Consider the following 22,941-nt stretch of genomic DNA (forward strand, 5'->3'; position numbering starts at 1 on the left):
GAGCTGGGATCTGTTTGCGGCCATGTTCTTGGATATTTTTTTTTTGGAGTGCATCGTGCCGAGTTTAGTTCTCCACCACTGAGTCATAGATGATGGTTTATTTGTGACTTTTCTTGCTTTCTGTTGGAGGCAAATAAAATAGAATGTAGTTTTACCAGCCTTACAGACTCCAGGATATTTGGCATGATTAGAAGTATGCCTTTAAATACAGCAAGATACTCGTTGGAGTAGAGTCTATTTAATTTGAACAGGAGTGTTGTAGATCTATAAGTACCATTAACTCAGAGCTGGTTCAGACAAACCCAGGACTTCTGTGGAATATTTATTTGGGATCCCCCGCGAGGGAGAGAGACTGCACTCTCCAGTTAGTTATCAACCAGGAGCCCATTAACAGGCCAAGCCTTTCATAAGTGATGAGCTATTTGAACTCCTCCAAGTACTTAAACCTCACACCTTCTACTCTAAGTACAGGGCATGTTTCTTTAACCTCCCATCTGGAACATAAAGATACACTGACATGCATATTGGTTTTAGAAACCCTTACCAAAACAAGACACTACTGTACACGTTCTCCTCTACGGAGTGTAGGAGAGACCAAAGTCGCTTAGTGCCCTGCTGGAAGGCACTCAGATACTCAGGAGATGAGTGCAATAGAAGAACCTATATAGAAAAGAACAACTTTTGGGTGTCCAACTTGAGACTCTGTAAAGGTGTTTAATTTTCCGAAGGGCAGGAGCTTGGCCCTTTCAGGTGGCTCATTCTGGACACCCAAACTCCCTAGGCATTTCTGGAAAACCGTGGCCCATTTTTCAATCCCCTCCCCTCCCCTTGCCTGCAAACTCCCAAAATGAAAATACCTGCAGTCTCAATTTTATGGCAAACGGGAAAAAAATTACAGAAAATTTCAGAGGCCTGGCAAAGTTTCACTGGTTTAATGAAGGTCTTTGTCTACACACGGTTTTTATAGCAGTTCAGTTATCATGATTGGGGTGTGATTTTTCTAATGAACTAAGTGCACTGGTTTATTGATATAAAAGTGCCTTATTCTGGTGTAACTTAGGTAACAAGGTAGTTTACTTCAATCTAACTGTGGAAGTGTCTACACTTAAATTTCGGTCCCATGGATGTAACTGCCCCACTGCAATGACTCCATCTCCATGAGCAGCATAGAACCAAGGTTGATGTGGTTAGGTCAATGCCGTCTCAGTGTAGACACTGCGTTGCTTAAATTGATTGTTACTGGCTTTCAGGACCCATCCCATATTGACAGTACAATAGATACAAGGGCTCCTAGTGAGGACACGCACCAATACAAGGAGCAAAGTGTAGACACAGACAAGTGATGCAATTACTGCGGCAGCTGTATGCCGACGTCAGTTAGTCAACTTAATTTTGTAGCATAGACATGGTCTTATTCCCCTTCCCTCCAGGTATAGCTATTCCAGTATAAGTACTTCCATACTGAGTTCAGGTCTATGCTACAATGTTTTGGCAGAATAGCTATGTTGGTCAAGGGTGTGAAAGAAAACAACCCAGGGTAGATGCATCTACGCTGACAGAAGAGCGCTCCTGTTGACATGTCTAATGTCAGTGGGGGAGGTGGTGTTACTATGCCAAAAAAAAACCTGCTTCTGTTATCATATGCTGTGTCTACACAAGAGGATCTGCTGGTATATCTGTACTGGCAAAGCATTTGTAGCGTAGACAAGGCCTGATATAACTTTGTCCACACTGGTATAGATAAGATGGTACAACTTTTGTATGTAAACAAGGGCTAAAGTTGAAATTTTAAAGTGATTCAATTCAACCAATGAAGCTTTATTTATAGACACTCTGAATTTGGTTTAAACCTCTTTTACAATGGTTTATCTTGCACTAGCAAATTTTCAGGTGTAAGCTATGCTGATATAACCAGTTTTAAACCAAAGTAAGGTGGTTTACACCAATTCAGCAAATTTAGGTGTGGACGCAAGCATAACGAAGTTGATACAAGTTGACTTAATGTTGTAGTGTAGCCCAGGTTTAAACTGGCTTTTAAACCAAATTAAGTTAAACCAGTGCAACTTCTGCGTGTAGACATGATCTAAGAAATTAAGCATCTTTTAAGGATTAAAAAGTCATGACACTGACTTCTTCTTTGAAAGTGCTTGGAGATCTCCTGTGAAGAAATACAAGGTAAGTGCAAAACATTACTGTCTGCACCTTTCCGTTGGGGTTCTGAAGGCGCAGAGGGTCAGATAGGTGCATGGTGACCCAGAGCAGTAGAGGGCATTTCCTGGCTGTAGAACTAAAAGGGCTCATGTCTGACTTTTCTGAGGTTCTTTAGCATGTTCAGAGGGGAGGCAGCCATGCCGTGTGTCCATGCGTCACTATCCTAGGTGGCCTTCACTACATAGAGCTTGTGTTGTGTGTTTATAGTAAAATCCCCAACTCTCCAGATTGCCACCCCCCATGTATTCAAAAACCATGAGTTGGGTCCCCCAAAAGTCACAAGTGACTTAAAAAAAAAAAAAACCACCTTAAAAATAAATTCTGGGTTCTCTGTATTTGCTTTCTGAACCTTTAGGGATTAATACATTCAAGCTTTTCTCTGCAACACAGGGAACTGGATGATGACCCCTCTCTTTATAAAATGATTGCTGAGAGTTTCACATGATTCCAGGAGCTGGGGCTTTTAGACAATGACCAAATATCACAAGACCCGTGATAAAGATGTTGGCAACCCTGGAATTTACTCCCCGCCCCATTGCTGCAATTAGGGCCAGATTAAAAGCTCCAGGGTCCTAGCCGTGTCACCTGTGCCCCTCCCCACACTACAGCCCCACCTTACTTGGGATGCTAGCAGCAGAAGCTACCACCGCAAGAGCCAGCTGATGGAAGAGCCTCTGCCTCTCCTCTTTCAGCAGCCTGTGTCTGCTGCTCCCTGCCTTCATGCAGGTGGAAATCTCACGTGGGCTTGACTCAAAGGATTCTCTCTGTAGGGGCCCCTGCTGAGCCACAATGGAGGGCAGCAGCACCCAGGGGCCCAACCCAGAGCCCCCCATTTGGCATTAGCGGTATGGGGCTCCCCTGAGCAGTCAAGTTTCAGAGTTAAAATTGGGATGGATAAGGCCCCCCACCTCCATCTCAGAGCAATTGGCTCAGGCTCTCTGCAAACGCAGGCAGACATTACCAGAGGGGTTACTCTCTGGTCACATTTTAAAGCTTCACCACCACAAAGTCTAGGAACCTTATTATTATTAAAAGAAAACTAAGTATGGGAGTCAGGGCCAGTAGTGCCAAAGGGCAAAATTTTCAGAAAGTACTCGTGGGATTCAGGAGTGACATAGTTACATAAGAGCTTAAGTGACACAAAGTCAATGAATCACTTTTGCTGGTAGGACATAGCCATCTAAGTCACATAGCTTCACAGAGCCACAGGGTATGATCTATGCGCTGGCCTGTAACCAGTCCCAGAGAAGTGACCCTTTTAGCGTGCCAGGCCCCTAGCCTCACAGGGTATGTCGACACTGCAAAGAAAAACCTGCAGCGGCGAATCTCAGGGCCTGGGTCGATGGACTGAAATAACCATGTAGGTGTTCCCACCCAGGCTCCAAGACCCTCCCAAAGTCCGGGACTGCAACCCAAGCCTGAACATCTACAGTGCTATTTTTAGCCCCACAACCTGAGTCAATGGCCCCGGGCTCTGAGACTCAGCACTGCAGGTCTGTCTTGGGAAGGTAGATGTACCCCAAGACGGCCTTCAGGCACAGCGCTACGTGTCTCTGTCCATGGCTCCCTGCAGCCAATCCAACCCAGCCAGACTCCTGCAGGAGGTTTGGATCGGGCCCCTTCAGGGCTCTCAGGGAGTATTTCCAGAGACACCAGGCTGCCTTTGCAAAACAAGGTCACCATTGATTAGGCCCTGGGTGTACAGAGTCAGAGAGCCCCTATGCTAGCCCAGAGAGAGGCAGAGTTCAGCCCGGCCAGGGCTCTCTTCAGCCATGCTGCCATCAAAGGCATCTTGTCTGGCTCTTGCTCCCTCTCTGTCCCTTTGTCCTTGGATCCCAGCCACCTGCCCCCTTTGTTCTCCATCCAGTTGGGGCCTTTGCTCCACTTTCCTGCCAAAGGGTGTGTATGTGTGGGGGTGAAAAATCTCTTTCCTCTGGGGTGCTGGTTGCGAACATCCTGGCCAGTGGGGTTCCCACATCTTCCAATGAAGGAGACACCTTTGAGGCTTCAGGCCAGCAGTGAGGAGAGCAACTCCTGAATACCTTTAAAAATCGGGGCCTAAGTCACTTTTGAAAATAACATGTTTGAAAATGTCACCGTAGGTCTTAATCCGGTCCTGAGTGCAATGGAGATTATCTGACTTCCGGAGCTCACTGCAAGGCAGCTGGTGTTCTTGTGTTAAAGCAACGAAAGCTTGTAGAGAAACACGAGCATATTTTGAGTCAAATATCACATAGTACAGAAGCAGAGCCTGTTGTAAGCTGTCTGCGGCCAATAGCCCTGTTCCTCTACATGGCGTTTGCCTGCATCCTACAGCTGCTTTTGGCCCGGCTTGCCCAGGGCAGGTGGCTCTTTAAGGTGGGCTGAGCTGTGTTGTTATCAAAGGGTTGATCACAGGCAGGGCTGAGCAGGCAGTTGTCACAGAGAAGCGTGGGCTTTAGCAGGCATCTCCTCCAGGTTTGCAGAGCTGCCTGCTGCTAAGCTGCCCATATCAGCATGACTTCCAGCGGCATAGCCCCTGGCTGCAGCCACAGACAGATGCTGCCAGCTGAGTGGCGTCCAAGCTCCCATCTGCCACCACTGAATAGGCCATGGAGTTCTTAGCCAAGGCAGCCAATCACCTTCCAAACAACCCCATCAAGCTAATGTTCTCCAGGGCTTGTGTCTTATTGTGGTAGAGAACTCCAGTCACTTTGAGCACAGAGGCCCACCAGCTAGCCAGAGCAAGCCATCTTGACTCATCCCATGTGGCTGGCTTTGGCGGTCTCCCACCTGAAACTAGTTTATCCTTTCTTCTCTTTAGCTAAGAAGCGATCCATGGGGAAGGTGATTTTCTCCACTAAAGAGCCGGGGTTTGTGTTCCTTCAATGAAACGTTTTTTTCTGCGAAGTTGAAGCATTTCTGCAGCATCCTTCCCTGGCCAGGTTGTGGCATTCACTCTGCTTGTCTACCTTCTGCTGCCTTTGCACCCCAAAATCCAAACACACACACACACCCCCCCTAAAACACATTTGGTTCCTGTCCCATCTCCCTTTTGGCTCCTATCTCCCTTTCCCAATAGTCCCCCCCCCCCAAAATCATTTGGTTCACATCCCTCCTCCCCATATAATTTGGCTCCTGTTCTGTCTCCCCTGGCCCCATACACCCCTGAAATAATTTGGCTTTATTGCCTCCCATAACAACAAAGGGAGGTGAGTGTTCTAGATTGTAAGCCCCTTAGGGCAGGGACCATATTTTTGTTTTGTGTTTGTACAGTGCCTGGCATGACAGTGTCCTGCTCCATGGATGGGGCTCCTAGGTGCTACAGTGTATCATGGTAGCCCCGAGAGACCACAACTGAAATCAGCCCCCCTGTGATTCCAGGGGCAGATGATGGACCTGCAAAACATTCCCAGGTGCAGAACTGGGGGAGAGGGGGCAAGTTTTTTGGCTTTCCTAATTAACTGCCCTAAGGGAGCCCTCCCCTTGCTGTACTAAGTGCCAATCTACCCCTGCTGGCACATAAGGCCCTCCCTTCCCAGGGGAACAGCCCCCTTCCCCTAACAAAAGGGCCTGGCTCTCCTGCCACCTTCCCCCTCCTGCCTGCCACACAACCAGAGCACAAACAGGGGGCTGGGAGGAGGTCAGGTCACTCCATCTGGCAGAGGTTGTGGGGGCATCACCCCCACACTCCTGCCATAGCAACCCATTGGCTCCAGTTCCCCTCTTCAAACACCCTACCAGAAATCATTCAGCACCAGCACCCCCCTCACAAAAAATATATATATATCTGGCATCCCCACGCAAAAACATCTCCCCACTACCACGCCCCCTCCTTTACCTGGAAAGAAGATGGCATTCAGAGTGCCTGCAGCTGTGTAACAACAGGAGGGACCAACTCTTGTCCATCAGCATCCCCAGGGGTGTGAGAGTCTCCACAGAGGTGGATAGAAGAGGGCTCTGGCCTCCCAGCTGCAGTATGTGCTGTGTTTCCAGTCAAAATGGAATTAGGATGAAATCTAGACACTGCATAAACATGGGACTAAACCCGCCCGATTCCTTTGCCGCTGAAATTTCTCTTGCACATGTGGTTCCTTGTACCCACTTTTGCACGGACCAATGGCAGCTGTGCACAGCAGCTGGCCGGGCTGGGCTCGGCAGCAAAGTGGGCATGTGGAAAAAGGGGTTGATGAGCAAAATTAGCGGCACTTTTGAAAATCCAGCCAGTTGTGTCCAGAGAGAAGCAATAAATAGACCCAGTCCCACCATGCACAAAGCAGCACAGACACATACATGCACCCTAAAAGCACCAGCCACGCTCCCTGTAGTCACACAACATACGCACAGCAAGGTTGCCAACTTTCTCCATTTTAAGAGTCTCAAGCTGTGTGCCCAGCTCCTGGAATGCAGCGACTGTAGGAAAATCTTTAAAAAAAATTCTAAGTAAGTTACTAGCCCCTGTGGTTGCAGAAAAAAGCTTGAGAATGTGACCTGAGTGTATAACCCAAGGGTTCAGAGACCAGAAGGGTAAGAAAAACACCATTTTTAAAAATTCCAGGGTTTTTAAGACAATCTCCTGATTTTTTGAGCCTTCTCTCCTGCTTGTTTTGAATACTTCTAGCTGGTGCCATGGCTAATCCACCACTGGTGACTCTGAAGAGCTGGGATCTATTCTTGGCTTTTCCCCAGGCCTGCTAGGTGACCTCGTGGCAGGTTGCACTGCCGTACCTCAGTTTCCCCATGTGTACAAGAGGGATAATGATATTGTCATGGAGTCACAAGGTCTGGTCTACATTCCCCCCCCCCCCCCAAAAAAAAAAAAAAACATCACCAGACTCTGGGGAGTGACACCTTTTCAGTGTGCAGGACCCACAGTTCCACGGGCCTCTGAGACTGAGTCTTTGGCAGTTCTGATCCCTGTCTCTCTACCCAGCAAATCCAGTGGAGCCAGATTCCTGTGGGAGGCTTGTATGGCAGCCCTTCAGGCACCAGGCTCTCAGAGTCCTGCAGAGACACAAGGAGCTTTTTTTAAACAAGGGAGCCATTTATTAGTCACCTGACACGCCGGATCTGAAAGGCCTCAGGGCAGCAGAGAGAGGCAGAAATTATGCCAGTCCATCCTGGCCAAGCAAATGCCAAGAGCCAAGTTGCGATGGACTCCCTCCCTGTCTCCCCCTCCCCTTCATCTGCCCAGCTCACAGTTCCTGTGTCCCTCCAAAAGGGCAGCTCTTAGTCCAGTTCACATGTCCTGCCTGCTGGGATTTCCTGTTAGGCATTGATTGTTCAGTCCTTGGGCGGGTCTCACTTTGTCTTGTTGGATCCTCTGTTGATCTGGGTCAGTTTCAATCAGTTCCACAATGACACAGTCATTTCTCCTAGACAGCGAGGGGCTGCACACCCATCTCCTGCACTGTTCCAGGAGCAGCGTTAACCCTTTTGCACTCATGGGGTAACAATGCAGCGTACCAAGGGAAACTGAGGCATACCTAGGAGTCAGAAATATTACAGAAAATTCCCACTGATGACCGCCTTTGTATAATGCTTTGAGGTCTGCGGATGAGAAGCGCTAAGTAAGAGCTAGATATTATTGTTTGGGCTCTCACCACAGATGGACGCAGCAAAGACAAATACACTTCCTTCTGTCTCTCAACACCCCTCCTCCACCACACACACCCTCCCTCTCTCTCCCTTCTGTCTCTCAACACCTCTCCTCCACCACACACACCCTCCCTCTCTCCCCCTCCTGTTCTTTAAGATGAACGACTCCAGACACATTGAGTTTTGCTAAACTACATTCTACTTTATTACCCTCTAATCCAAAGCAAGGAAGTCAAAAGTTAAACCCTCGTCCCACCTCTGTGCCCGTGGCCCAACTCCACCCCCATGCCATTCCCAACCCATCTCTGTCCCAGGACCTACCTCCCTCAACAATAAACCAACCTTTCAGGCCCTTCCCTGAGACAAACAGCTCGAGACAGTGACAAAAGCCAGTGATCCGGCTGGGAGAACCCAGGTTCAAGGAGTCACCTGCTGTGGTAACTAGGAGACGTAGTGTTATCCCCTTGTCTGCCAGCAGCTGTGCTCCCAGGAAGGAGGTGGATTCCAGCAGCTGAGCTGTCAGGGTTCCCGACTCCCTGTGGCCTCCTCACTGATGGACTCAGCCTGGCCTGTTTACTTCCCTCCTCTTGGGGTGTCATTCGTAGCTCTTTAGGATTCAGGGCCGCTTCCCCTGATACTCACAGGACATTTCCTGTCTGTCCCAGTGCAGCGAGTTCACAGTTCTCAGCTGGCTGGCTCTGAAGAGCAAACGCTGCCATTTCCCAGCATTGTTATCTTTGACCTTCACTCCCTGACTGTCTGATATCACTGCAGAGCTCAGGCAGTAACTTCCTTCCCCAGTTTGCTCCGTCTCCATCTCTAGCTGTGAGCATCGCTACTTAACCAACTGGCCCCAAGAGGCCAGAGAGGATTTTTCCATTGACACCCACCCAGGGAAGCCCAGTCAGACCCAGCGTTAGTGCAACCAAAGATAAAGGTAGAAAATATACTAGCTCAGCCTTTCTAACCATCCTTTGTCTAGCATGGGATGTGTCACGCAGAATCTAACGGGAGCAGTTAGAATGAGATGCCCGGAGGCTCCGGGGGGGGGAAGGAAAGTATAAACATGACACCCTAAAGCTAACAGAATGGAGGGGGAACTATATAAATGCGACTCCTCCCAGGCTAACAGAAAGTGGGGGGAACCATATAAATGTGACACCCCAAAGCTAATGCTATTGACATCAGATTCCCTGGGCCCACAAAGGCTGTTCTAGGCCTCCTGCAAAGGGGAGGGGCCATGGAAACCAGCTGCTGCTCTGCACGGTGCTGGGTGAATTCATCCCCCTGGAGCAGGGAGCAAGGCAGAGTTCTGAGCCTTGCCTTTGGCATCCTGAAAGAAGGTCAGGTCCCATGGAGCGGGGCTTGTGCATCTGTGGCTCTAAGGCCAAATTTCATACCTTCATCAGGCACTGGGTCACTGCCCCCCCCCCTTTAAATAGCTATAACAAGGCAGATTCCCAGCCACAGAGGCCCTTCGCTGTGCTTATTTCTCCAGGTGTCTCCAGCAGCAGGGAGTTCCACTCGTGAACCATGCGCCGCTCCAAAGTCATTCTGCTCCAGAGACAGATCCCCCTCCCCCGCCACTCTCTCTCTGGTTGTGTCTCCCCCAGCCTCTGCCCCACATCCCCCACGCCTGTCTGCTCTGAGGTCTCCCCCATTTCCTTCTGAGCCGGTGACAGCACAGAGGCAAACGGAGCGGAGCAGGTGGAAAAAGTCACATCAGGGGGGCGGCACCACCGTAATCCCATCTCTACTCCCAGCCCATGATGCTAGATACCCCTCCGCCCTCGGCACACCCATACACTGCAAGCTCCATCTGCTTCCCATCCAACTCCCTGAACACTAAACACAGCCCCCCCCACCTCGCTCTGCTTCCCACCCACCCCCCCGCTGCCCCCTCTGGTTCCTACACCCCCAGTCCCCAACTCTCATCCCCCCTGCTTGATGTCCCCCCCACCTCCCTCTCATCTAGTCCCTATCCCAGACCCAGCCCTCCACCCTTCTAGCTCTCATTTCCGCCTGGGTATGGGGTGGGTGGGGGGAACCCCCTGGCTCTAGGGCATTCAGGGTGGTGGGGGGGGAAGGGGGTCTCAGCTACCAGGAGGCTCAAGGCCCATTTTCCTGCATCAGCAGTGAATAATGTTGCCAGTGCGAGGGGGGAAATTGCCACTCCCCCCTACCCTCAAAGAATCCCCTGGGTGGGGGGAGAACATGCCAGTCCCCCACCCAGCCCCCTCCAGGGCAGGGGGTGTTTCTGGCTCACTCCAAAGACAGGGGTTCCCCCTTCCCCCCCACACACCCTGCTTAGCCATGTTAGGAGCTGGGAGGAGGTTGCTGGGCCCAGCTCTCTGGAGGGGCAGCAACACTGGCCTCCCTTTCCCCTGGTCTCCATGCGCCAGGAGCTGAGAGAGACTTGGTCGCCCAGGCCCGGGGGGCGGCAGTCGGGGAGGAGGAGGGGACAGGGCATTGGAAGTGGGTAGCAGGATCCTCAGCCCAGGCCTCAGGCGGTGGCGTGGTTGTCCCGGTCCTCCTCTCAGCCTCCCACCAGGTGGGCGGCAGCAGGGAGAGTGGGCTGTTGGTGCCGGCGGCGTGGAGTCTCTGGTGGGCCGCCAGGGCCGCACTGAGGCTGAAGGCTTTGCCGCAGTCGGGACAGACGTGCCGTTTCTCTGCGCCAGCCTGGGCATGGGCCCGCTGGTGCCGGTTGCGGTGGGAGCTGCGGCCGAAGCGCTTGCCACAATGGGCGCAAGGGAAGGGCTTTTCTCCGGTGTGGGTGAGCCGGTGCCGGTCGTAGTGTGAGCTCCAGGCAAAGCCTTTGCCACAAACGCCGCACTGGTAAGGCTTCTCACCCCGGTGCAGCCGGCGGTGCCGCTCCAGGGCTGCGGCAGCGGTGAAACCTTTGCCACAGTCAGGGCACTGGTGAGGCCTCCCTTCCCGGGTGGCGTGGGTGCGCCGGTGAGCCAGCAGGGTGGAGCTGACGGCAAAGCTCTTGCCGCAGTCGCCACAGCGGTAGGGCCGCTCGCCGGTGTGGATGCGCCGGTGCCGCTCCAGGTGGGAGCTGACGGCAAAGGCCCGCCCGCACTCCCCGCACCGGTAGGGCTTTTCTCCTGTGTGGATGCGCCGGTGACGCTCCAGGTGTGAGATCCAGCCAAAGCTCTTCCCGCAGGCCCCACACGGGTACGGCTTGCCGGCAGCGCCGGTGTCATGGGCTGGCACCGGGTCCTCAGCAGGCTTTTCCCGGGCATGGGTGCGCCGGTGTTTGGCCAGGGCTGATCCCCAGCGGAAGTGGCGCCCGCAGTCCGGGCAGGCGTAGGGGCGCTCGCCCGTGTGCACGCGCTGGTGTTTGAGCAGGTTCGAGCTCTGGCTAAAGCATTTGCCGCACTGTTGGCAGCGGTGGGGCCGCTCAGGGCCACTCTCCTCAACCTGGTCGGGCTCCTCTACCACCCCGCCGCCATCCTGGGTCTGCGTCCCCTTGTGCTTGAAGCGCTGTGGGTCCGTCTGGTGGTTGAGGCGCTTACCGCAGTCGGCACATCTCTGAGGCGGGGGCGGGGCTTCCTCCTCGGCCTCCTCCTCCTCCACGGCCGCTGCGTGGGTGCGCATATGGCGGTCCAGGTGGGAGCTCCAGGCGAAGGCCCGGCCGCACTCCCCGCACTGAAAGGGCTTCTCTCCCGTGTGGATGCGCTGGTGCCGCTCCAGGTGGGAGCTCCAGGCAAAGGCCTTGCCGCAGACGCCACACTCGTATGGCTTGCCGCCCAGGTGGCTCTTCTGGTGCCGGGCCAGGGCGTTGGGGTCGGTGAAGCTCTTGCCGCACTGCGGGCAGCGGTTGGGCTTCTCGCCGCCCGGCGCGTGGGTGCGCTGGTGGGTCAGCAGGGAGGAGCTGACGCTGAAGCGGCGCCCGCAGTCGGGGCAAGCGTAGGGGCGCTCCCCGGTGTGCACCCGCCGGTGGATGGTCAGGTCTGAACGCTGGATGAAGGTCTTGCCACAGTCGGGGCATTTGTGGGGCCTCTCGCCCGTGTGGATCTTCTGGTGCTTGGCCAGCGCCGACTTGTGGCTGAAGGTCTTGCCACACTCGGGGCAAGTGTTGGGGCTCTCCCCGCTGTTAGCCGGCGGCTTCTCCCCCATCTCGGGGCTTTGGGGAGCCTTCCCAGCGCCGTCGGCTTTTTCCGAGGCCGGCTCCTCTGGGCTCGCTTGCTGGGGTTTCTCTTCTTCTTTCCCACTGGCAGTGCCATCTGCTGCTAGGGGAGAGAGACCCAGACACAAGTCATTCCCTGCACGGCGAGGGGAACAAACCACAACTGCTGAGGAGTGTTAGTGATGATAATGCAGCATTCAGGCCTCTATATTTGCCTGAGATAGAATTTTGGGTCCTGCTGGCCCATTTGGCTTTTGATATTTTTATATTCTTACTAATATGGGTGATCAAAGAACACTGTGTGTTACATCTGCCCACAAGCAGATGGGTGGGGAAGTGATAAGAAATAGCGCTCAAGTGTTGCTGGGTAGAGTGGGAGTGTAATATACGAGTCTACACTTGAAAACTGCCTCAAATCCTATCTCAAGACAAGGTCAGGCAACCAGTCAGGAGGGGTGAAGGGATGGGGGGCAGGGCGGGAAGAGTATAAGAAACACTAACAGGCCAAAGACATGCCTGTCCCTGACCGAAGCATAACCTTACTCCCTACCCCTCCCATGGGGTACAAAAGAGGTGGTACCGAAGCCCCAAGACCCTCCAAAAGGGCACATGACCATAAATTGTAAGGGGTGGGACCCAGGGTGTGCCCTACAGGTATAATTATGCCTGCTATGGAGGGGGAACGGGGACACTGGATAAAAAGGCTCTGCCGGCGTGCAGAGCTATGGATATGCTTGCCTGATTAACGCCAATAAACATCGCGTTGCCTGCACTTCAGACTTCTGGTCTTCTGCTTTCTGTCTGTCCTTGGGAGGGAGATCGAATGGCCAGCAGCCACATCTTCCCCCCCAAAACCCTACCCCAAAAGGAGGGGACCGATTCTGCCTCTGCATCCCATCTGGACGCTCCCGGGACTCAGTCAGGGTTGGTGGGAAGCCATGCGTGACGTTGCAGGGATCCTCTCCTTCCTGGAGAGGGACTCACCTGCCCGGCCACCTCTGGGCATGTGGAGATCCAGGGCTGTCGGCTCATCCCCTCGGTCCAGCCGGGAGAGCAGGTCAGGCTTGGAAAGTGGAAATTCTGCTCGGGGACAAGGTGGGCAACAAAACAAGCAAGATCAGAGTGGGTTGGGCGTTGCGCCCCCCGGCGCCTCCCTTGGCCTCAGTGGCCCCTTCCCAGAAGCCCATGGGGCTCATGCTCTCTGCCATGACCAGGTCCTTAGTCCCCTTCTGTGAGGGGCCTTGGCTCCTATCCACCTTCAACCTCTCTCCTCACCGCTCAAGACACTGAACGACATCACAGCCCATCAGAGAGGAGTCACATTTATACTAGTTTGTCCCCACCCTGTTACTCCTGCCCCTGTTAAATAGGCTGCTTTTCCCTTTCCCCACCGCAGAGGATCCCCTCTCGCTCAGCCCTGCTATCTCAGCCATCAATTCTCACCCCAAAGCTCCTCAAGGGAGATTTCTGTACCCAGCCCCCACATGCTCACCCTCCCACCCAGATTCAGCCTCTCTCCGCTGCCTTTTCTAGTAACTCAGAGAGGCCTGTTCCCCCAACTCCTGGACATGTCCTCCTCACTCCCTCTGCTGCCTCCTCTGCAGGGACCCACCTCCTCCTCTCCCAGACCCTTCTGGCACATGTCCTGTCCTGTTTTCCTGGCTTCTGCAGCCTTGCCTTTGGGAGATCCTTTTCCTCTGCCTTTGTCTCCCTCTGCTATCACTAGGGCCCTACCAAATTCAGGTCCATTCTGGTCAATTTCATGGCCATAGGAATTTAAAACTGGTAAATTTCACATTTGCAGATGTTTAAATCTGGAATTTCACCCTGTTGTAACCGTGGGGGTCCCGACCCAAAAGGGGATTGTGGAGGAGTCGCAAACCTGTTGTGTGTGTGTGTGTTTGGGGGGTGGGGTCCACGGGATTGCCACCCTCACTTCCGTGCTGCCTTCAGAGAGGGACTCTGAAGACAGCAACCAGGGAGCTTCCTGGAAGTGGGTCTGAGCTCTCCCCCTCCCCTCCCGAGCAGCTGTGCGGGGGTAGGACAAGTCCTGTCCCTCCCCAGGGCAGCCGGAGCTAGGGGCCCCCTGGCTGGGGCGCTTCTAGCAGCAAGGGGAGATCAGATTTCATGGGGAAGGGCTTATTTCCCAGTGTGTGACAAGTTTTTCACAGCCGTGAAATTGGTAGTGTCCTAGCTACCACCATCCCTTGGGACCCACTGTCCCGTTCCCATGGCTTCATTCACCCCCCAGGAGGTAGATTCCCCAGCAAGGAAGACCCCTGAATGGGGCCACTCGCGGCTCCTTATGGAGAAGAGGAAGCGATTACTTACCAAGGGCCATCAGGGTTTCGTAGCTCTCCTGCATGACATCCCTATACAGGGCCCTCTGCCGGGGGTCCAGCAGCACATACTGCTCCATGGTGAGACGCGGCTCCTGCCTCGCCCACCGGCCTCTGCAACAACAAAACCTCCCCCGCTCAGCACCTGCCGCCCCAGCCGTAAGCCCGCTGATGCAGGCACCGCAGGGCCAGGCTGTCCTATCCCCTATTCCCATATCCCCGCTTTTTAGAATCCCCTTGTTCCCTCCCCTATGCAGACCTGCTGTGCTTCTGCTACGCCCCTACCTCTTATTCCTGGGAGCACTCTGGGCTGCAGCATCAAATGCCTGGTTATTAATGGACTCTGTTGGCGTTACCCTGACTACAGCAGCTGGTGGCCCTGCACGAATCAGAACTTTCTTGGAGGTTGGCCTAAGGCAGCGGAATAAACTCTCTCAGGAAGTGAGGACCCTCACAAACCTCCCCACCTTCTGCCGCCAGCGCAAAGCCCAGTTCTTGGACTTGGCTTCTCCGACAAACATATAGCACTGGGGGAGGGGTATGAATATATATGTTTAAAATTGTGATTGCAAAGAAGGGCTTTGGAGCGGAGCCTGGAGCTGGAGCGCGGAGCAGCTCCGGAGCAGTGGATCTGCAGGTTTTTGCCTGGAGCTGGAGCGGAGCCAGAGCACAGCTCCAAAGCCCTGTTGCAAAGTGCTCAAATGCTACGATAACGAAGGCCATGTAAGCGCCCGACATTGACATGTAACCGAGCACAGCTGTGCAGAGTCTGGAGGTTCCATGTCACGGAGGGTTTTGTGATTTCTAAATCGACCTACTTTCAGAGTCGGCACAAACACCGGACATTTCAAAATTGTCAGCAAAGGAAAATTAAAAAAAAAAAAATTGTTTTGGGGTGTTTGAAAGGTTTTGTTTTGACTCGTTTCATTACTATTTTGTGTTATATGATGGTACGTCTCAGACACACATTTTAAAAATTCAAAATGAGTCATTTCAAAACACACAACAATCAAAACGTTTTGTTCCCTTTTTTCTCCCCGAAACAAATCAATCTGATGACAGAACTGCATATTCCGATGGCATAAGGTTTCCATCCAGGTATCTCCAACCATCTCTAGAACTAAGGGGTGACGTTGTCAGAAACAGCAAGGAGACCCAATTCCCAGTCATTTCAATGGGGCAGGAGCTGATAGCAGGAGGCGTGGAGCAGGGGCAATGGGGAGTGTGGAGTCTCAGGAGAATGTGTTGGGGGGGGGGGGTTCCCCTTCCTCCCCCATATCCAGGGGCTACTCTGTGCAGTTGATACAGGGGCTGGAGGGAAGCAGCTGCGCTTGCAAGACAGACCAGCTGATCTGGAAAAGTCTATGCTAACCAGCTTCAACTACTCCATCCAGTGGCTGCATCCTTCTGGCAGCCCCCACCATGGTCCCATCTTTGCTGTGTTCCAAGCCAGGAACAGACTCAGCCAAAGATGAGAACGGAGGGAGGGGAAGAGATCAGATCCCTTTCATCTACTGAGGGCATCGGACCCCTCACCCTGTCTTGGCTAGAAGCAGAAAGGTAAGATACCCACTCCTGGGTGGGGCTCAAACCTGCAACCTCTAGATCCAACAGCATGAGCTGCAATTGCCGGACCTAAGAGACCGAGATGGGCCCCACCATCAGGAGCCAGCTCTAAGCTCTATGTGTTTCTGTCACTAGAGGGGAGACGCATATGTTATAGGTGTGTGGCAGGGCGGGGGGGGGGGGGGTAGCTGAAAGGGACGGGTAACTACAGTATTGCCAACCCCAAAACATTCAGGCCTCAACCAAAAAATAACGAGATTTAAAAATCATGATAAATAGGGGGGGAGGGGGAGAGAAGGGTATTTTCTACCTGTTTTTTGAGCCTATAGGGGTCACATTTTCAAGCGTCTCTGCAGTTTAGCAGGCTGGAAACTCATTGTCGTATTCTTGCGATTTTATCTCATGGCATTTGGTGCAGGAAATTTGGAGAAAAGGGCTTGGTTTAAATTTTTTCATAACTTCAGTCCTGAAACAGTGTAAGATTTTCAAGCAATATACAAAACACGGTCCTCTTTCGCTGCTGCATGGCATTCAAGCCTCCTGTTTACCTGTCCCCAAGGAAATTACCCTAATCCGTTGGCTAAATTTCAGCTCCACATGGACATCAAATTACAATAACCTCTCTTGAGCCCAATAATTAAGGGTACAAGGGTTCCCACAGCCTTGTGAAAGAGCCACGCACAGAGAAAGGTCAGTAGCAGAATTAGAACACAGAATCTTCTGGCACCAAAGCACATATTTAAGCCTCTTGAACTAAAGGAGGAACTTCAGCAGCTGGTGCCAGTAATAGCCTCTTACCCTCTCGGAGGACAGAGGCTGCTGTGACACACACTTTATAAGGATCAAGAATAAAATCCCCACCTTCACTGCATGAATCTCCAGGTGAAATCCTACACAGGACGTCTGACTAGTGACAAAAGAGGTCCCTTCTGGCCATACAATCTAGGTCTTTAAGTGTGTTACAATTACCCCTGGAGGTGGATCATTTACATCTATGCAGGGTGGGTGCAAAAGTCAACCAGATCAGAATGTTGGAGCTTTTGCATTTGCTTTGCATGGATGCGACCAGGCTGCAACAAAGTGCGAGGCAGATGGAGAATTACGCCCCTTGATTTCAGAGGGGCAGGGTGGGGTCAGGTGGGGAAAAGAGGCAAAAGCCTGGGGGGAAGCAGAAAGGAAGAGTTAAAATACTGATCTGTCCCAAGCAGTGAGTCTGTGGAAAAGGCATTATGAGGGGTTCTGTGTTGATGGTGTATCCCATGTGATTTCCATGTGCCAGTCCCACCTACCCTGGGCCACATGCAGAGGGTAAATCCAAGCAGTGCCTGTCCAGTGTCTGTGCTTACACCAGCTGAGCATTTGTTCTGGTTTTTAGCCCATGTTTCAAAGCTAAACTATTTTCTACTTTTTAAATCTTTTTCCTTGGGCAGCTGACACAAATCTTCTTAGTCAACCACAAAAGCAAGTCCTGTGGAGTCGGGAACCCATGCCTCGAGTCGCTGAAAATTGCCTCCATTTATTTTCACCCACTTCCACCAATTTACAACCCAGCAGTGGGTTCAAATCATTCTCTCCATTGTGCATTGCCGGGCATTCATTGACACGGACTTGCCCAGCTAGGTTAGTTAATGGTTACGAGTTAATCATTGACTCAAAACTCTTGCAGTTAGTTATCTGCAAAGGAGGCCACTCCATTTCCGAATCACCAATATATTAAACCTCCTAGTGTGGACCTGCTATTAAGTTTTTGCCTCTTCATTAACTAGCCATGTATACCTACTGTTTCCTGTAAAAAGCAACAGAGGGTCCTGTGGCACCTTTAAGACTAACAGAAGTATTGGGAGCATAAGCTTTCGTGGGTAAGAACCTCACTTCTACCCCTCTGATCCTGTTTCCTGTCTCTTAGCCAATTTCCAACCCAGAACAGAACTTTACCTCTCATCCCATCATCATTTAGTTTCCTTCATAACCTTTTTGTGAGGGGCTTTGTCAAAGTTTTTGACAGTCCAAATTAAACCTGTCTACTGCTTCTCCATTGTCCACTATTTGCAGTAGTTCTCCACCTGGGGTTCTCTTCCAGGGGGTACAGCAGCTCCTTTAGATATTTGCCTAGTTTTACAAGAGGCTACATAAAAACACCAGCAAAGTCAGTACAAATTAAAATGTCATACAGACAATGATTTGTTAATACTTCTCTATATACTATACACTGAAATGTCAGTACAATATTTATATTCCAATTGATTTGTTTTATAATGATATGGTAACAATAAGAAAGAAAGCAACTGTTCAGTATAGCATGCTGTGAGCTCATGTATTTTTAGGTCTGATTTTTTTAAGCAAGTCGTTTTTAAGAGAGGTGAAACTTGGGGGTACACAAGACAAATCAGACTCCAGAAAGGGGGACAGTAGTCTGGAAAGGCTGAGAGCATGATGTTGCTTAGCAGAAGCTATGCTGGTTAGTCTCTATCACATAATACTGACCTATCAGCCTATGAAGCTGAGGGTTTAGAACCGTCTTTAAATATTGCTGGAAAGAGATTTTCCAGATACGGAAATCAGGCTCACTCACCTGCAATTCCCAGGGCCAGCGCTCTTTACAAATGTATTCTCTACCCTTCAATCCTGTGCGCTAGCCGCTGATTTTCATGTCTGATTGCATTTTCTATTGTTGCTGGCAACATATTTCTCCTTCTCTAGCAAAGATACTTTTGCAAGCGCTGGCTAATTAAATCCCACTTCTCAGCGCAGGATCATACAGACGCTTTTTAAAATCCAATTTACATTCCCACCCACAGCCAACCGCAGCTCCATGCCGCCTTCAGCAAGTTAAATCTCACACACACACACACAGAGGAGACTGCTACCTTCTGGATCCACTCATGCAAAGAGGAAAGAGCCCGGGCTTGCCAGTGACAGCAGCAGCTCCGGGACTCGCAGACCCCCGAGGAGCAGAGATTATGGGGAGGGTAAGAAGGAGCCATTTTTACAGTCCGGCCACAGCCAAGACCGAATTCTCTCTCTCTCTTTCTCTCAATCACCTGCAGGCTCCTGCTCGGGAGCTGGCGGGGGCAGAGCCCGGGGCAGGTCCCGCCACCGGAGAAAGTCCCACTGTGGGCTGGGCGCAGAGGGCGCTTTGCTGAAGGTCTTTCCCGGGCGCAGCAGCTGCTCAGTCCTGGCTCTTGGGTCACTATGGACGCAGCTGCTGGCACTCAGCGTCTGACCCAGGAAGCTCAGCCCCCTGATATCCTGAGCAAAGGAGAAGAAGAAAATACAGAGGAAGGGAGCAGAGGCATAAGCCAGAGCAGCCTCCCGTCCCCTCGCAATAACCAGAGCCCTCTGGTGGCACCAGCTCCTGGATCCGCATCGCTGCGCTCCCCCCGGGGCAGATCATGGCCCAAACGGGGCGGATCTGGCTAGATGGATTCTGCCCCCGGCCTGCGGGGAGTGTGTGTCGGGAATCCGGTCCCAGCCAAGGGCGTGCTCTGCAGCCGGGCTCCCCATGCCCGTGTGCCCGCAGCGCCCCGCGGGGAGGTGGCTGGTCCCCGCCGGCCTCGGGAGCCAGGCGCAGGCCGGATGTAAAGCAGCACCGCTCGGCTGAGTTTGTGGAAGCTATGGCTGTTTATACCTGCTGTGGATCTGGGCCCCAGGGAGTGATGCCAATTTACACCCGCTGGGAATCTGACCCTCAGCACTTACATGGGGGTCTCCAGCCGGACATCTCAAAGTGCTTCACAAAGAAAGGCAAATCTCATTATTATCTGTGTTTGATGGGTGGGAAACTGAGGCACAGAAGGGCTGTGGCTTGCTCCGGATCATGCACCAGGTCAGTGCCAGAGCCCGGAGCAGAACCCAGGAGTCCTGCGCAGGAAGGACCCTCCCAAAACGTGTTCAGGTTCCCACACCACATAGCCCAGCAGGAAGCTAGAGTGGAAGCTGCAGCCCAGGGGTGATCATGCATCCTGTTATTCTGACAGGTTTCAGAGTAGCAGCCCTGTTAGTCTGTATCCGCAAAACGAACAGGAGTACTTGTGGCACCTTAGAGACTAACAAATTTATGCATATATCTGAAGAAGTGGGCAGTAGCCCACGAAAGCTTATGCTCTAATAAATTTGTTAGTCTTTAAGGTGCCACAAGTACTCCTGTTCTTCATCCTGTTATTGTTCGTACAGCACCTAGCGCAGGGGTGGCCAACCTGAGCCTGAGAAGGAGCCAGAATTTACCAATGTACATTGCCAAAAAGCCACAGTAATATGTCAGCAGCCCCCCATCAACTCCTCCCCCCCGCTCCCAGTGCCTCCCACCCCCGATCAGAACCTCCCCCTCCCTCCTGATCCGCTGTTTCATAGCAAGCAGGAGGCCGGAGGTCCAGGGAGGAGCAAGGGCACAGCAGGCTCAGGGGAAGGGGCGGGAAGGGGTAGAGTGGGGGCAGGGCCTGTGGCAGAGCCAGGGGTTGAGCAGTGAGCACCCCCCAGCACATTGGAAAGTTGGCACCTATAGCTCCAGTCCCGGAGTTAGTGCCTATACAAGGAGCCACATATTAACTTATGAAGAGCCGCATGTGGCTCCGGAGCCACAGGTTGGCCACCCCTGACCTAACTCAAAGGGACCCTGGCCCAGGGACTAGGGCTCATCGGGGGCAGCACAGTGCACAGAATGGAACATCAGACACTCCTTCCCCTCTGAAGCTTCTGAGACACACAGCAGGGTTTGCTGGGAGGAGGACAGGGAAAGACCCAACAGGAGTCTAAGCTGGTCTACAGAGATCAGAGGTGACAGAGACTGGGGGGGGGGGGGGGGGGGAAGACGGACAACGTTCATTCTGCACCCAAACACACACTTTGGAGAGCATAGGCCCTTGGTGGCTGGTGAGCACAGGGAGCTGGGGACACTATCATTAGCCCCCCTTTTACAGATGGAGAAACTGAGGCCCAGAGAGCAGAAGTGACCTGGCTAAAGTCCCCCAGCAGGCCAGTGGCAGAAGAATCCAGGTGTCCTGCTCTACGCAGTAGTCACACTTGCCCAGGGGGGAATAGCTGCTATGAGCGGAGCCAGAAAGGGGGGGCACTCATGGGGAGCAGCATCCGGGCACAGGTAGGGGGAGAGCTCTTGTTGGGAGTCACCCCTCTGCTCCTTTTGGCCTCCCCAAGCTTTTGGTGGCTTTCCCACCCCACATACACTATTACAGTCATTCCAGCACCACTGGAGGAGATGTGAAGGCAAATAAAGAAACCACTAGAAGAAAAATACACAGGTGGTCAAGAGGAGGTGGTGGGAGGGGGCATGGGTGACTGGAGCTTGCCTCAGTTTCTCCATCTGTAAAAAGGGGTCAGTGACAGCTGACCTCCTCCGTAAAGCGCTTTGAGATCTACTGATGAGAAGTCCTAGATAGGAAGTGGGTGTGCTCCTGTGCAAGAGCGAGGTAGTATTATTGCATGGCCTTGGTGAGCCCCCCACCCGGCATACTACACAGTTATAGCAATCCTGTCACAGAGTGGCCCCTCTCTATGACACTGGGGTGATCCCCATCCCCACCTAGGATCCTGCATGCACATTTATTATACGCAGGAACGGGGCACAGACACAAGAGAAAGACCAAGTGCAGGGTTTATACAATTTCCCCAGAGCTGGCTTGGCTCCTGCAGGTGCTCAGGGGAGCAGAGCCTGGGGGAGGGGTCAGGGAGGGCAGCAGCTCTGGGACTCGCAGACCCCCGGGAACAGAGCTGGGTGAGGAGGGGCTGTTTGTGCAGAGTCGCTTTCCTGCCTGGCCCCAGCCCTTCCCCCTGGGTCTCTCCCTTCAGGAGCTGGTGTCGGCAGAGCCTGGGGCTGCCCCAGAGTTGCTTCCAGCCACTGGAGAAAGTCCACCCCATAGGCTGAGCACAGTGGGGGCTTTAATCAGGGCCGGCTCCAGGGTTTTTGCTGCCCCAAGCACCCCCCCCCCCAAAAGCCGCGATTGCCATCTGCAGCGGCAATTCGGTGGGAGGTCCTTCACTCTGAGCAGGAGTAAGGGACCCTCCGCCGAATAGCTGGACGTGCCGCCCCTCTCTGGCGTGGCCGCTCCAAGCACCTGCTTGCCAGGCTGGTGCCTGGAGCCGGCCCTGGCTTTAATGAAGGTCTCTCCCCAGGAGAGCAAGAAAACAACAGGGCCCAATGGGCAGATGTGGGATGCTCAGCATGAATGAGGGAAAAGCTTATTCACTTCCTCCAGGCTCACAATCACATCCCCGGTGATGCTGCAGGAAACTAGCTGGCTGCTAAGCTTGAGCTCAGAGCTGGGGGAGCTGCACTACACTGCCTGAGGACTGCCTGAGCCTGACTGTCTGATGACCCCAGCTGTGAAGAAGGATTACAGTTTCCAAGGGGGAGAGCGAGCTCCCAAGGAGGAAAAAAGAACTACATTTCCCATCCACCCCTGGGAGTGCAGGCCAGTTTTCCACTCTCAGCTAGCCCAGGCTATTTCTCCTGCTGCTTTGGACAGGGGATAGACATCCAGTCAATGTGCAGTGGCAGTCAAAAATGTTTACAGAATGTTGGGCATCATTACGAAAGGGATAGATAATAAGACAGAAAATATCATATGGCCTCTATACATGGTACGTCCACATAGATTCATAGATTCTAGGACTGGAAGGGACCTCGAGAGGTCATCGAGTCCAGTCCCCTGCCAGCATGGCAGGACCAAATACTGTCTAGACCATTCCTGATCTTGAATACTGCGTGCAGATGTGATCACTCCATAGTATCATAGAATATCAGGGTTGGAAGGGACCTCAGGAGGTCATCTAGTCCAACCCCCTGCTCAAAGCAGGACCAATCCCCAACTAAATCATCCCAGCCAGGGCTTTGTCAAGCCTGACCTTAAAAATCTCTAAGGAAGGAGATTCCACCACCTCCCTAGGTAACCCATTCCAGTGCTTCACCACCCTCCTAGTGAAAATTTTTTTCCTAATATCCAACCTAAGCCTCCCCCACTAAACATTTCTTTTCAAAAGTTACTCAGTGCACCGGATCGACTCAACCAAGAGGGCAGGAGGGAGAGGGGAAACTGAGGTGTATGCTCCAGCTGCATTTGTGAGATGCTGGTGAAACAGAGCTGCTTTTGTCCACCCAGCTAA

General features: G+C 52.6%; 1 protein-coding gene across 4 annotated transcripts; it reads right to left on the reverse strand.

Moving 5' to 3' along the window:
* Positions 1 to 9,749: 9,749 nt before the first annotated feature.
* Positions 9,750 to 19,016, reverse strand: LOC128848255 (zinc finger protein 883-like). 4 transcript variants are annotated; one of them, XM_054048140.1, is made up of 5 exons: positions 18,867 to 19,016; positions 16,136 to 16,291; positions 14,252 to 14,373; positions 12,905 to 13,000; positions 9,750 to 12,020 (listed from the first exon to the last, which is right to left on the reverse strand). In XM_054048140.1, the coding sequence occupies exons 3-5, from the start codon at positions 14,337 to 14,339 to the stop codon at positions 10,105 to 10,107; spliced, it is 2,100 nt and encodes a 699-aa protein (XP_053904115.1). In that variant the 5' UTR covers positions 14,340 to 14,373; positions 16,136 to 16,291; positions 18,867 to 19,016; the 3' UTR covers positions 9,750 to 10,104. The 4 variants fall into 4 exon arrangements, with proteins under 4 accessions (XP_053904115.1, XP_053904112.1, XP_053904114.1 ...); XM_054048137.1 differs by having other exon boundaries at positions 9,750 to 12,023; XM_054048139.1 differs by lacking the exon at positions 16,136 to 16,291 and having other exon boundaries at positions 9,750 to 12,023.
* Positions 19,017 to 22,941: the final 3,925 nt, after the last annotated feature.

The sequence above is a fragment of the Malaclemys terrapin genome, chromosome 13 (genome assembly GCF_027887155.1).
Source record: "Malaclemys terrapin pileata isolate rMalTer1 chromosome 13, rMalTer1.hap1, whole genome shotgun sequence".
Taxonomy (NCBI): Eukaryota; Metazoa; Chordata; order Testudines; family Emydidae; genus Malaclemys; species Malaclemys terrapin.

Excerpts from the sequence above, each read along its gene's own strand:
- LOC128848255 (XM_054048139.1), bottom strand. The coding sequence starts at position 14,339 with ATGGAGCAGTATGTGCTGCTGGACCCCCGGCAGAGGGCCCTGTATAGG. Across the intron at positions 13,001-14,251 it reads CGAAACCCTGATGGCCCTTG|AATTTCCACTTTCCAAGCCT; the intron begins GTAAGTAATCGC and ends GTCCCCGAGCAG. Across the intron at positions 12,024-12,904 it reads GCCCAGAGGTGGCCGGGCAG|CAGCAGATGGCACTGCCAGT; the intron begins GTGAGTCCCTCT and ends TCTCTCCCCTAG.